At 36.5% G+C, this 13,454-nt stretch overlaps 1 protein-coding gene across 1 annotated transcript in view; it reads left to right on the top strand.

Annotated features, from left to right (window-relative positions):
• CSMD1 (CUB and Sushi multiple domains 1) overlaps window positions 1–13,454 on the top strand; it is an 880,549-nt gene that overhangs the window by 537,895 nt on the left and 329,200 nt on the right. Inside the window, exons 12-13 of the mRNA XM_018562582.1 lie at window positions 6,607–6,789; window positions 12,524–12,850. Of these exons, the coding sequence (XP_018418084.1) occupies window positions 6,607–6,789; window positions 12,524–12,850 (510 nt within the window). The remainder of the gene's footprint in view (window positions 1–6,606; window positions 6,790–12,523; window positions 12,851–13,454) is intronic.

Here is a 13,454-nt window from a genome sequence, read left to right as displayed (position 1 = left end):
CCCCCCCCCCTGGATCCGCCACTGCTCTGTGCACTGTGCTCTGACTAATGATGGGCAGTATGGTGACAAAATCAGGCGGGGAACAGAAGATCCTTTCAGTCCGGCAGGCCGGTGAGCGATTCTCCTCCTTCGGTCCTGCGTGCTGCAGGTAAAGAATCCGCCAGGCAGGACCTTGAGCAGACCGTCGAGGGCCTCCTCAGTGTGGCTCCGCGCACGAACGTCAACTGGTCACGTCAGGGAGGTGGGTGGGACTTCAATCTGACAGCCGGCTCGAGCAAGCTCTCAAATGCAAAAAAATGAGTTTGCGTGCCAGCCGATGTGGCCTTGCGTGCCAAGCCGGGCACGCGTGCCGGTGGTTGCCGACCCCTGACCTACTAGATCTCTAGTGTTGATGAATGTGCTGTTTAAAAGGCTGATGAGGGTAAAATTTTGAAGGAGAGCTGCAGTCAAACTAAAGATTTAGGTAAAACACACTGCTCCTGGTAATAGAGCGCTGCAGTATAACTACTGGCAAAGATAGAATGTGCCATCTCTATTGGGCTCTTTCAATAAAGCAGAGTACAGTATCCTATAGCTAATAATCATATTTATTACCACTAAAAGAGAGCCTTTCATCAATACCCAAAAAAAACCTGCAGGTGTTCGCCCATTTCTGCAGTAGCCTCCTTAATCTCACTGCCACAGCCTAATCCTGGGCTTTTCTGATTGTGCTGAAAGTTGCCCACTTCTGCACACTGATAGTTGGTAGTTCATCATAGTGACGGGCCAATAGGAATGTTTGGTGGCTGGGCTTTGTAGTGAGCTCCAACATAACCTAGATATGTCAGATCTTTGTCTGTTAAAATGGCGAGGAATTTAGCTGTGACAGGAAGGTTTGGGAGGCTGGTGCAAGAATGTGCAAGCACATAGGCCTGTGCAGCCTATTGCATTAGGGTGTGCACACAAAATTACAAACACACACGTGCATACATACACAGACCTGAGGCATCCTGGATTCCCAACTCTTCAACTGCACCTTACTTCTTCCAACAGGGGTGCAGTAATGAAGGAGGGAGCCTGGCAGGTGGTCATGTTACCACTTACCCGGCTTCCTGGTTGGATGGGAAGCCACAGATATTCTCCCTCATAGCTTACCAGGCACCGAGGGCTGTGGCAGTTGTGAGGAAGGTAAGTGACAATTGCTGCTGCATTCTGTATTGCTGAGCTGGCCACAAAGAGATCTTTGTGATCTCGCCACTGGCTCAGTGACTAAAAACACGACACCCACTGTTGCGGTTTTCGGTGTTGTTGCTCAAAGTGATTAGGGTGTGCCCAGGCACACTTGGCACAGCCTGTGCACATACCTATTTGCAGGCAATTATTGGTGGCTGCCCTTAATACTCAATTTATTTCTTGGTTTTGATGACAAAATATATTTAATTTAGATTTCTCAAAGATAAATTCTTAATGGTTACTATGTGACATTGCCTTAATGTATATGCATTTTAAGCCAAAGAAACAAATGTCATTGAAAATTTGCTGTTTGCTCTGCTCTAATAAGAAAAAAAGGCATATTCCATCTTCTTTTGGATTTTTTCTGTTGTTTTCTTCAGAAATTACAGCATTGAACACATAAAATAGTACATTTAATGTTGGCCTGCTGACAAACCCTATTAAAGTTTCTTTGTGACAAATATAAAAATAGTTTTCTAAATATAGAAATCTTTTCTCAATATGTTTTTATACCATTTTCCTTGATTTACCAGTGTGGACAGAAATCGCTGCAATGCACAGAAAATGCATTAAAAGCTGCGTGAAGTAGATTTTTCTCCAAGTACCAAAACAGGGATCAGTTTGTGGCAGAAGAAAATGCTGAACTGATTGCTATCCTATTCTGTGTTATTTCTGAGCATTTGTGGACAATGTACATTCAGAGGAAACAAATCCTTAGGTTCAAAAATTTTTGACTGAGATGTGGAGCTAGTATTATTTAAATATACTTCACACTGCACATTACACAATGATGTCTGTATGAGAAAAATGAGAGAATGTGTTTGATCTGAACTCCAGAGGTCAGCCTTGTAAGTCTGACTTCTCTTTTTGACATCTCCAGGGGCTTTTTGAAATGTCAAATGCCATTCTAGCTTGCAGTGATTTTAACATTTGCCTGGTACTTGAATTTCTACTGCTGTTATTACCAGCTATATAGAATTGTTGTAATTTATAGAGAGACAGTGAATAGTCATATATGAAACTAAATCAGATGTTAAAGGGTCAGTTCACCCCTTTTAAAAAAAAAAAAGCAGCCAATATGCACAATAGCATTGCCGTAAAATATTCAGATTTTAAAATGATGCCTCTCCATCAATCTACTTATATAGAAATAATTTTTTTAAGCCTGCAAAAATATGTTATTATTTACACAAACAGTAGGATAGACAAGACATATAACAAACATACATAAATATTGTAATGTATCTTTATAATTACCAGTTAAATTGCACCAGGGGTCCTCATTCTGGTGTTCAACAGACTAATTGTTCCTCCAGAGTCCGAACTAATATAGGACTGGCTTTCATAGGCTTACATGGAATAGCATGGATTTGTGGGCCTGTGTTACTAATCTTTTCAAATAAGAATAGTACTCTGGAGATTGTATTGTTTTCATATGTCCTTGGTTACCAAAACCTAGCCCCTTTAAATGCAAGTTTTTAATGAATTAACCAACCAGAATCCTGGAGGGTACATTAAAAAATGCACAGTTGTTTCTAAGGCTTGTCCTAGGTTATACCATTAAAAGTCTGGGCAACCTTATTGCTTATCTAATCAAGGGTTTTAAAACTGGTAGCTGAAGACAAATGAGATTTGCGCCCATGTCTAGGTAAGTAAATCTGGCACCATTGTCTAGATAATTAAATCTGGCACCAGCTTGTCTGTGGGACCTGTTGTCCTTTAAATAGAATACTGTATCATCTGTAATTAATAGGATGCAACCTAGCATACCAATAATTATGTTCATAAATCCCCAGAAGCAATCAAAGAGATGAGATAAGGAAGCATATTCTTAGTAATCCAATATAATCAATTTAAATAAAATAAATGTAACTATAAAAATTATAGGTCTATGGGGATTTTACATAAACCTCATATGATAATAGTCACCCATTGTGGCCAGTGAAACTAGGCCACACATATAATAATGGTTTATTTAATCTCCATTATAATGTTAAGCTTTCCTAATGTATAGTAATGTATAGTCCGTCACTTGCTCTCTATGTAATATGTCAATAATAGGAAAAAAAATCAAGCATTCTAATTCACAACCTCCCATTATCAAAGTCCACATTGCAGTCTTGTCCTGTTGTACTTTCTTCTTGATCATCCTCCTGGCATAATTTTGACTTGGTACCACTGACTCAGTATAGGCCTTTGGATCAGCTTGTATGGATTCCTAATTTGTTCTTAATTAGCATGTGAAAAAATACAATAAAAGGAATTCATAGTTACATATAGGTGAGGTTGAATATAGACACAGGTCCAATAGGTTCAACCTATGTAGTGTGTGTAAGTGTGTAAGGCATTTTGTAGCAATTCCTATAACACTGTATATTCTGTGAACTGAGGAACTCATGCAAGTGTTTTTGAAGCTGTTAAAGCATCCCTACTTTAAGGCTGTCAACAAGTTCATCCCATTTTTTATTGCTCTATATATGGATGGGTTATCAGTGTCCCAAATTACAGTCTCATCTGTGTGTTTAGGCATGACCTGTGGATTGAATGTATTTAAAAATGTAGTCAGGCAATATAAAATTCTTTTGAAGGGTTCTGTGGACATGGATTTGTTATTATTATAGTGCATATCTAGGAATTGGCTTGTCTGAGAAATTCTTCACCGAAACAGACCTGAAATGGCAAAGAGCAATATATATGATTGTAGTATTGTATAGAGCTTAAGTTGCACTAATATTTGATAGGAATTTAAAAATATCTAAACAATTGTGTTTTGTTGCATGATTCTGCCTCACATTATTATATCTGTTATCCAGTATATACCTACATTATAGAAGTATGTACTTTTTATACTGACAAGAATGACATATACTGTCTCTACCAATTAATACTGGGTCAGAAACTGTGTTTTGGGTTGATGGTTATTAAAAAAAACTTGTCAATGAGAGATATTGTACTGGTTTACTTTTACACAATGTGTTAATAATGTTTGGTGACATTTAATTACATATTAATAATGACAAAAGAACAATGTACAATAGAACAGCGTATGATTTGTAACCACTCTGCACTATTTAGCACTAACAATCAGATTGCACCCCTTAGAAGGCACTTTGTGCCAAATCATGTAGAGTTTTTGTTTGATTTGAGAGCACTTCTTTGTTTGATTTATCTGGGAAGTGGTGGTCTCATTTAGAATGATGAAAAAGTAGGAGTTTTTATAGTGTCAGAACAAGAATAACTGAATAGTCCTTAAGGCAGGAGCAGCTATAATAGGAGGCATTATGAAGTAGACAGATTGGATATTGTACAGAAAGTACGGATTATGAAAAGTGGAAGAAATATTAGTCAGATCAAGAGTAGATTAAAGTAATATATAGCACTGCTTATATGTGTTGAGAAATGTAAATAGATGTAGCAGAACAAGGCATTACAAGAGAACATAGACATAGATAGTATTTACAATGTACTGTATGTAGTGTTATGCTAATTTCACACAGAAATGTAGAGTAGCTCCCTCTAATAGTGGAAAATTATAGGGAGAATGTTCATTCCTAGCAGGATACACAAATGGTGCAGATCAAATTGGGAAAATATATATAGTATTTTACAGAATCTTAAAAAAAGTTAAGTTTTAGTGCCATGAGGGGTGAGATGCACGAGTGAATAAAGTGCATCACTGGCAAAATTGAAACAATGACAAATGAACCACACAGTAAACCAACATTGCTCAAAAATATATGCACTTGCATTGTAGTTCTAGGGTCCTCTGTTCTATTCCCACCAAGGATAACACACATTGGCTACACCTTGTGTGCATGTTTGTTGCAATATTTTCAGAGACAAGAACTAATATAAATTGTTCAATTTCCTGTGCTCAGTTCTCCAGGTAAAGTGCTAGCCCTATATAAAGTAAAAAAAGTGAAAACAAAATCAATTATATCATATGATCAATATGATATATTACTACACTGGTCAAAGCTCATATATTGAAATCAAGGCGGAGGATGCTTAAAAATATACCATACCTAAGCAGACAGTTTTTACCAGCTAAGATTGGTAGATGATGCCCCAGGTTTCTGCATGATTTTGGATTCTATTATATTACGTGGGAACTTAGTCTAGCAAAAAAGTAATCTTTGTTTTATGCACTTTTGAAAGCTGCACCTGGCATCATACAGGCCAATTTGGATATGAAATATCTTCAGTTATTGTTTTGTAGGCCTTACCTTGATGTTATTGGAGCCTGTTTAATCACTTAAGGACTACAATACATATATAAATGGAAAGGTCATTGAGTGGTTATACCAAGATTGTGTTTTACAACCATTATCTTGGTACCGTTCTTGCTAAAGGGCTTCAATATACAAGTTTTCAGGCAGCTGTAGAGTTGTCCCATTACTTATGTGCAGCTTCAGAGTGTGCCCACCTCTGCTGCCGGCTAACCCAAACTCCACTGTACCTGTGCAGACCCGGGACCAACATAGCAGGTGTTCATGGCTGGATTGGAGGGAGATGAGCACATTTCCAGTGGACATCAGAGTGAGAGCAATACTTTTGGTGCCATCACTTACAGTTGACTCTAAATTGATGAGCAGCAAATGCTTTTAAAGTTTTGTCTATGGGAAATTGTGGATACTGTAGTTTTTTAATTATGGCTTTGATATAGGCTTGATATGTATGATATCTATTTACCTGATTCAACCCTATCTTTTATATTTTACCAAAAATGGGTATTATATTCTGTTCATGTGTGCTAAAATTCATTATAGTTAAATTTTTCCTAAATATGGTAATTGGATAAACATTTGCACAAATATTGTGTGTGCAGAAAATTACAACCAGTGCTTTGAGAAGGGTTCTTCCTCTTCGTGACTTAATGCTGCAATGTATAGTAGGGAGTACCAGCATGAGTAGGGAATCACTTGCTAAAAGGATACAAATCTGTAAGTGGAACTTCCAGCCTGGTATTCTTTCAGGAGGTTGATGCTGCTAGATGTAATTATAGAAAAATAACTGATTTGCAGGAAAAAGAATGTAGATTATTTGTTTGGTTTTAATAAGAGTCAATTGGTACATGCTTTGAGTACCACCACTATCCTGAAAGCTGGATTGCAAGAGAAGGAAATAGCCATAATTTTACATCTAGCTGCTTAGATCAAGATTCTAGGACTCTTTGGTATAGAAAATATTAAACTATGTCATGTTCAGAAATGCTAGAACACGTCAAGTCTTGTACAATTTCAGTGTGCACTTATTAATCTTACATAAGTCACTTTTTTCTGCACTATTTTCAGAAACAAGCTACTTATTTTCCAAGACACATTGACCATTTTATAGTATTCCTATGTCATATATTATTTATTTTCATTTTCTACCTTTTTTCTTTTTTTTTAGAAATTGACAAGGGTGGGTGTGGTGACCCAGGAATTCCAGTATATGGGAAAAGGAGTGGAAACAGCTTCCTCCATGGAGACATATTGACATTTGAATGTCAAGCAGCTTTTGAACTTGTTGGAGAAAAAACAATCACATGTCAACAAAATAATCAGTGGTCAGGAAATAAGCCAAGTTGTGTTTGTAAGTGTTTTAGGTGTATATAAAAACAATAACACAGTTGAGCATTTTACTTGGAGAGTATTATGCCTATGTGTTTGGTTGAAGCATCTAAAAGGATAAATAATATTGAAAATCAATATTTGAAAAGGAATTAATTATTTGATGTGGTGACTATAACTGGGATAGTGTGTTATACCTATTGATATATGATGTTAAATCACTGAGATTGCAATAAAGCTTTGTTCCTGATTAATACACAATCATGTGTGAGGAAAAAAAACATGTTCTTTTTCCATGATTCGATGCATGAAGGAAACATATCTTATTAGACTAAGTGAATCAGCCCCATTAAATATGCATATGTTTAACATGATTACTAAGGATTATTCTGTTTAGCTGTGCATCTCCTGGATCATTTACAAAACAAAGCTCTTGCATTAATAATTTATCATTGTTACAGTTACTTTTCTAGTTTGGGTCATAGTGACTACAACAGTTTAAAAATATGTTAGCTTGTCAGAATAAGATTTTTATAGTGCAAAGAGCAAAAACCTACTAGATATTTTGGGGTTGATTTTTTTTAAGGTAAATAGGCCTTTCAATTTGCTTTTTCCTTAGCTTAGTAAATGTTGTAAAAATTCACTTTGCAAAGAATACCTAATCACATGCAGCAAAGTTTCACCTCATTCAGTAAGCTAAAGAAAAATTCCCTTGCAAAGTGAATATTTTATTTCAAATTATTGCCTTTAGTATATCAACCACATTATCTCAATCCAGTTAAGGCATCAACAGAACAATAATAAAATTATGGTCCTTTAACTAAAATATTATTTAATTGAAGATAAACATAACTGCGCAGTTTGATTGGTTGACTACAAACAACATTTCAGCACTAAGTGCTGTTAATAAAGCCCAGGTTTGTCTATGCAAATTTGGCTTCTGTGCCCATTCAAGCAAATGACAGGTTTTTATTGACAACAATGGTCCATGACTGTCCATAGGAACTCTCTCTCTCTCTCTCTGCGTCCAGGGACAAGCATCACTCCTTATCTGCAGGTAACTGTTCCATGTATGATAACATATGGACAGCCACGAACAGATGTGACCGCTATCAGACTTAATTTACCTGAATAGGCACAGTGGCCACATCTGTACATACACACTGCCTGCCACAAGAATCTGCAGGTTCTTGCCACTGGAATCCCCAGGTGCAGCTTAGAACACTGTGTTCATAAGCCCTAAGTCTCCAATTCTTGCTTGGTAGTCAGACAGTGGGATATTTAACAGCTAGCCAGGCTGAAGAGAGCACAATTTCAAGCATTAGGCAAAGGATGTCCCATTTCTTCCTAGCAAGTGGAAAGATTTATTTAGAAGTATACAATTCATTTATATACAGGCTCTAGGAGCCTGCTTAACAAAATAATAAAATAAACTGCAGAATCTGTTAATATCTGATATTTGCCATTAAAATAGCTCAAAAACAAATAATCCATTAAAGATTTTATAGATAATAGAATCATGCCAAAAAAATCTATCACTAACACTCCCCCTCCTGGCCTAATCAATTGCAGCTGCTATATACCCACCCCACAGCTACACACAACAAAAGGATGGGGAATGCCCCTCCATAACTGATTGGGCTGGGGTGTGTTTTGGTGACAGTTTTGAGCAGGGTTGGGCAAACATGGTCCTGCACGTCACTAGTGATGAATGTGTATCAGAGCTCAAAACAGTCCGATAGGTTGATCCTCTATTTCAACAATCACAATGTAGTTTGTCATTAGACAATGCAAAGTTTTGCCTTTCAATAACAATCCTGATACAAAGGATTATGCTGGGTGAATAGTCTAATGTGTGTTCTGACCCCTGTTCTGAGACTCATGTAGAAGGCCATAGCAGTATTCTGTTCAATCACTTAATGTGCTTCAGGTATGATGGAAAACAAGGAAAACAACTTAACATCGGCTAAAATCAGCCGTAGATCAGCTGCCTTCAGTCAATGCTCTCCATGTTTCGCTGAGCTGAAGTGCAACATCCAACATCTGGATCGGCATCTGAAGCTCCGCCAGCTCACTCGCTACCAGTCGCCCATTATCTCATAGGGGCCGAACAGCAGTAAGTGAATTTGGCTTGGCTATTCTACTCGGTAGCTTGGAGGTACTGAGCAGAATAAATAAAGAGTGAAATTAATTTAAAAAAATAGAAAAAGTATTTCAAATATGAAAGAAAATAGAAAAATTAAAATAGTTTAAAGAAGAACTAAATTTAAAAATATTTTTTTTTAAAGCTGGCAACGATGCCAGCTAAATAAAAACAATTGGGTGGAGCTAGCAGTGACAGCAAGCTCTGTCCAACTGTTTCTCATTGGCTGGCACCTAGCAGGTCCTGGCCAATTAATAACAACTGGGCGGAGCTAGCTGTGACATAATGGCAGGCCCCGCCCAGTTTTTTTGCTTAATGACAGATCATTGTGCCCAGGTCATTTGGGGATGCTGATCTGTCATTACAACTGGCGGAGCCAGTCCTAAGCCCAGCTGTGATTTGCGGGGAGAAAGGTCGGCTTCGGCAACCTTTTTCCACTCTTCGGCTGTCACTTTGGCTCAGTCGAGCCGAAGCATATGCCTTCAGCTCGGCTGAGCGGCTCGGCTGCCTTCTGCTGCTGTATGGGCTATTGTAAATAGCCTGTACAGCACCCCATCGGTCCACCTGAACCGAAGGGCAGAGGCGGCCGAAGAGAGCCGAAGGATCAGCTGAAGCTATGGCTGTATCCTTTGGCTAGATGGTGAATAATCCCCTTAGTCTTTTAGCACAGACAACTTGAACCTAAATTATGCCACTCAGTGTCACTTCAATCAAAATGTTCTCCTTTTCAAGCAATTCTGTTAGTCCGTGTGTCATAGCTCATTTTATAACAAGAGTAATTAGTTGTCACTAGGGATGCACCAATACTTTTCGAGTACCAATGCTGATACTTGGCATTTTCACGAGAACTACCAGGGTTGCAGCAGTTGCAGCTGGGACCTGGCTCTGGTGCTCCACCACTGTCCAGAAATCCTTAGTCTGTATTGTTTTAGAAAAACTGTCACATGACAATAAACAAAAATGTATCAGTACTTGTAAGTACTTGGGCAAGTACCAGTACTCGCACTCGCAAAACTGGTATTGGTGCATCCCTTTATTTATATTTATAAAAACAAAATCATACATTAAAACAGAGATGTATGAATCCCAGGAGCTCCGTGTGTTCCTTACAAATGACAGCTGCCTCCTAACTTTTGAATTTTTCTCTAGTCTAGTCTTGGAGCCCGAAAAGTATCGGTACATGTACTTGGTATCGGTGCATCCCTAGTTGTCACACAATGAAAAGAGATTATGAAATGTAACCATATTTGTAATTATTTTTTTTAACATGCAAGACCATCAAAAATAACTTTTCTGAAGTTGCCGTAAAGATTGCCAGAGAGAAAGAAGGAAAATAAATAAATAAAATTATGCGGTCATTACCTATTTAAACAGTTACAGCCAAGCTTTGTAAATTCAGTTCATAGATAATGTAATATGTTTGTCTAAGGAGTAAGTACAAATAATCACTTTATGGACAATCAAATTGCAATTTACACAATATAGTCTTTTACATTTCAAACATATAAGATGATCTTAGAAACAAAAGCTAATAAAGACAATTATTGTATTCAATATAATAAGTAACCCAGCCACTTAGCTCTATAAACTTTTTACAGTCAAACTTAAATCTGAATTCTACACTGTGAATAAAGTTTAATAGTGCCAATGAAGATTTTAACAGCAACATCTATTCACAGAATAAAATGAGTTATTTATAATGAATAGCTAAACCCAAATTATGATGTTGCCTAAATAGTTATGTCACTTAATAAAGCTGCAGTTCATGTATTCGTACATATGCAGGCAACCTGTTTTTACTAAATCTAGTTGTTGACAGCAAGAAATTCAGTGTGAACAACAAGCCTCTCTGCAACAAAGCATTTGTATTTTACTGTAGTAATGATTTTCTACTACTATCTTTTTTATGCTAACTATTCTAGTTAGCTGTTTTCTAAATTCTAGGTGCAAAACCAATCATTCAAAAACCAAACCATTAGGAAAGAAGAAGAAACTTCCGATAAAAAAACTTTACCCATATCTTCAAAATAACAAGAAAGGTGCCTTTAGAAATACTTAGTATTGAAAATCTACAATCATGTACTTCTAGATAATTGCAGGATTTTTTATTCTGCATACCTTAATTTTTTTTCCCCCCAAGTCTTCTGACAGTGGCCATTTTAACTAAGGGCACATTACTAAATCTCTCTTTACTTCCTGGAACTCTGGAAGATGTGACTAGGACATGTGACCATGCACATCATCTCAGGGTAGAAAAATGCCATTCCCTGAGATAACAGATAAGATTTCCCAGCAATGCTCTGCTTATGTAACCTTCCCAGGATGCAACTCTTGGGTGGGATTACATTATTGGTGCCAAAGAGGACCAGGAACAGAAGGTTGAAAAAATAAATTGTAAGCAAAATAAAAATATGTTTGTTTAGCTAATGAATGTAAGATAATTTCATATCAGCATCATCAACAAAATGCTTTGAATTAGATCCTAAATTAACATAGTATGAAACATTTTGCAACCCAATCTGGAACACTAGCATTTTTTAAAAGAATTAAATAATGCCTTTCTGTTAAATGTCTACATAGATTAAGGTCTGAAAATGTTTTAACATTTATATTTTCAGTCTTTCTGTGATGTGGCTAGTGCAGAACGACAAAGCAGGAAGCAGAGCCTCTATATGTAATAGCAAATATAGCAACATCCTTGTACCCATATATTTAGAAACTATGCAGAGAAGCAATGTTTTGCAAAGCATGAAATTAAATTAAATGGTATTTGTGCCCATAACTTTTTTCTATTTGTGGATACAGTGGGGAAGATTTAGTAACTCTACCATGTTTTTATTAGAGTCCGAATCCCTATTAGAAGTTTTGGTGATAACCTTACAGTTTTTCTCAGATTTTTTTTCACCATCAGGACAGCTAGAGTTAATCTCCCAAACATAGACAAGCACAGCAATAAAAACCTAACAGAGGCTCTAATGCTTCACTTTTTTTAAAACTAAAAATACTCTATGTCTGGAATTGCACTTAAAAATTTACTGATAAGATTTAATTAATCACATTTTCATACACATAAAAGACAGCACAATAAAGTAGAGTATGCACAGGTTGATTTTTGCACGTTCGATACTGACATCAGAAGCTTGCCGAGTCTTGCCGAAAGTTGTCATTTGAAATTGTATATTATTTTCATTTTTAGGTAACATTCTGTTTTGAAATGAATGGAGCATCCAAATGAAAACCACATTCACTGTTAGAAATTAGTTTGATCCAAAAAAAGTCCCAGCATGCTCCTTCAAATTTTGTCGTTACTGTGGTTGAAATTGTTCATCAGTTGGACCCCATCAACGATTATAAGGTCAAACAGACATTCCAAAACCAAATTCTAACCGTGTATATCCTACTTAAGACTTTGTATTTTCAATTCAAAGTGGTACAAACCCTAAGTCTTCTTTTTAAATGGTGAAAATAGTGGTAATAGTGAGAAATACATTTAATGAGTCCTTTAGATCAAATCAATCAAATCTGTAAAACACTTATTGTCTAATGTGTTAGAAAATTATCCATTCACTTTATACATGTCATATAACATCCCTTATATTGTTTTTCTCTACAGTTTCATGCTTTTTTAATTTTACAATGCCTTCTGGAATAATTCTGTCACCAAACTATCCTGAAGAATATGGAAACAATATGAACTGTGTGTGGCTAATAATAGCAGAAACAGGAAGTCGGATTCACTTGATCTTTAATGACTTTGATGTGGAGCCCCAGTTTGATTATGTTGCAGTAAAAGATGAAGGTATTGCAGAATTACCTGCACTTGGCACATTTTCAGGAAATGAAGTTCCCTCTCAGATTGCAAGCAATAGTCACATAGTGCGTCTAGAATTTCAGTCTGATCATTCAACCACGGGTAGAGGCTTTAATATTACCTATACAAGTAAGTGTAATAAAATAATTCCTAGCTACTTAATATGTTTAAATTGATTGCTTATTTATTTGATTATATTGCTGGGAGAAATTGAACTCAACCATTGTCAAGTTTCAGTATGGACAATCTAAATTGTATAGATACAGAGAATTAGTGTATACACCACATCTTGTCCTCTTTTTTATATTCTGCTTTTCTAAATATATTTTATACTCAGTATTATAATCAATATGTTTTATAGTCTATCATAAAGGAACAGTATAGCGTATTTGCCATGTGCACATTTTTTATTGCAGTGTTCACTTTAATGCATTTTTGTTTGGATTCCACATTCCACAAGTTTGTTCTTCATTATTTTTCAGCAGCAAAAAATAAAGGCAGCAACAGAGGAGCATATTGTGTGTTAAAGTAGTGTATTGTAGCATCTATTGGAAGTATGCAAAAGAGAGGCAATGCAGCAGCACAACTGGGAGAGTCCTGTTTTAAATACCACTTTATGCATTGACATATCTCCTTTTAGATCTCAATCCATTTAGGTCTGTATGGCCACCTACTAAATCAACAAAATCCACAGACAGCTTAACCCTCCAGCTTAACATTAACTAATATAATT

The sequence above is a fragment of the Nanorana parkeri genome, unplaced genomic scaffold (assembly GCF_000935625.1).
Source record: "Nanorana parkeri isolate BGI_ZX_2015 unplaced genomic scaffold, ASM93562v1 scaffold586, whole genome shotgun sequence".
In the NCBI taxonomy this organism is placed as follows: Eukaryota; Metazoa; Chordata; class Amphibia; order Anura; family Dicroglossidae; genus Nanorana; species Nanorana parkeri.
Note: the sequence above shows the minus strand (reverse complement) of the source record. Positions and strands in the feature narration are given on the sequence as shown.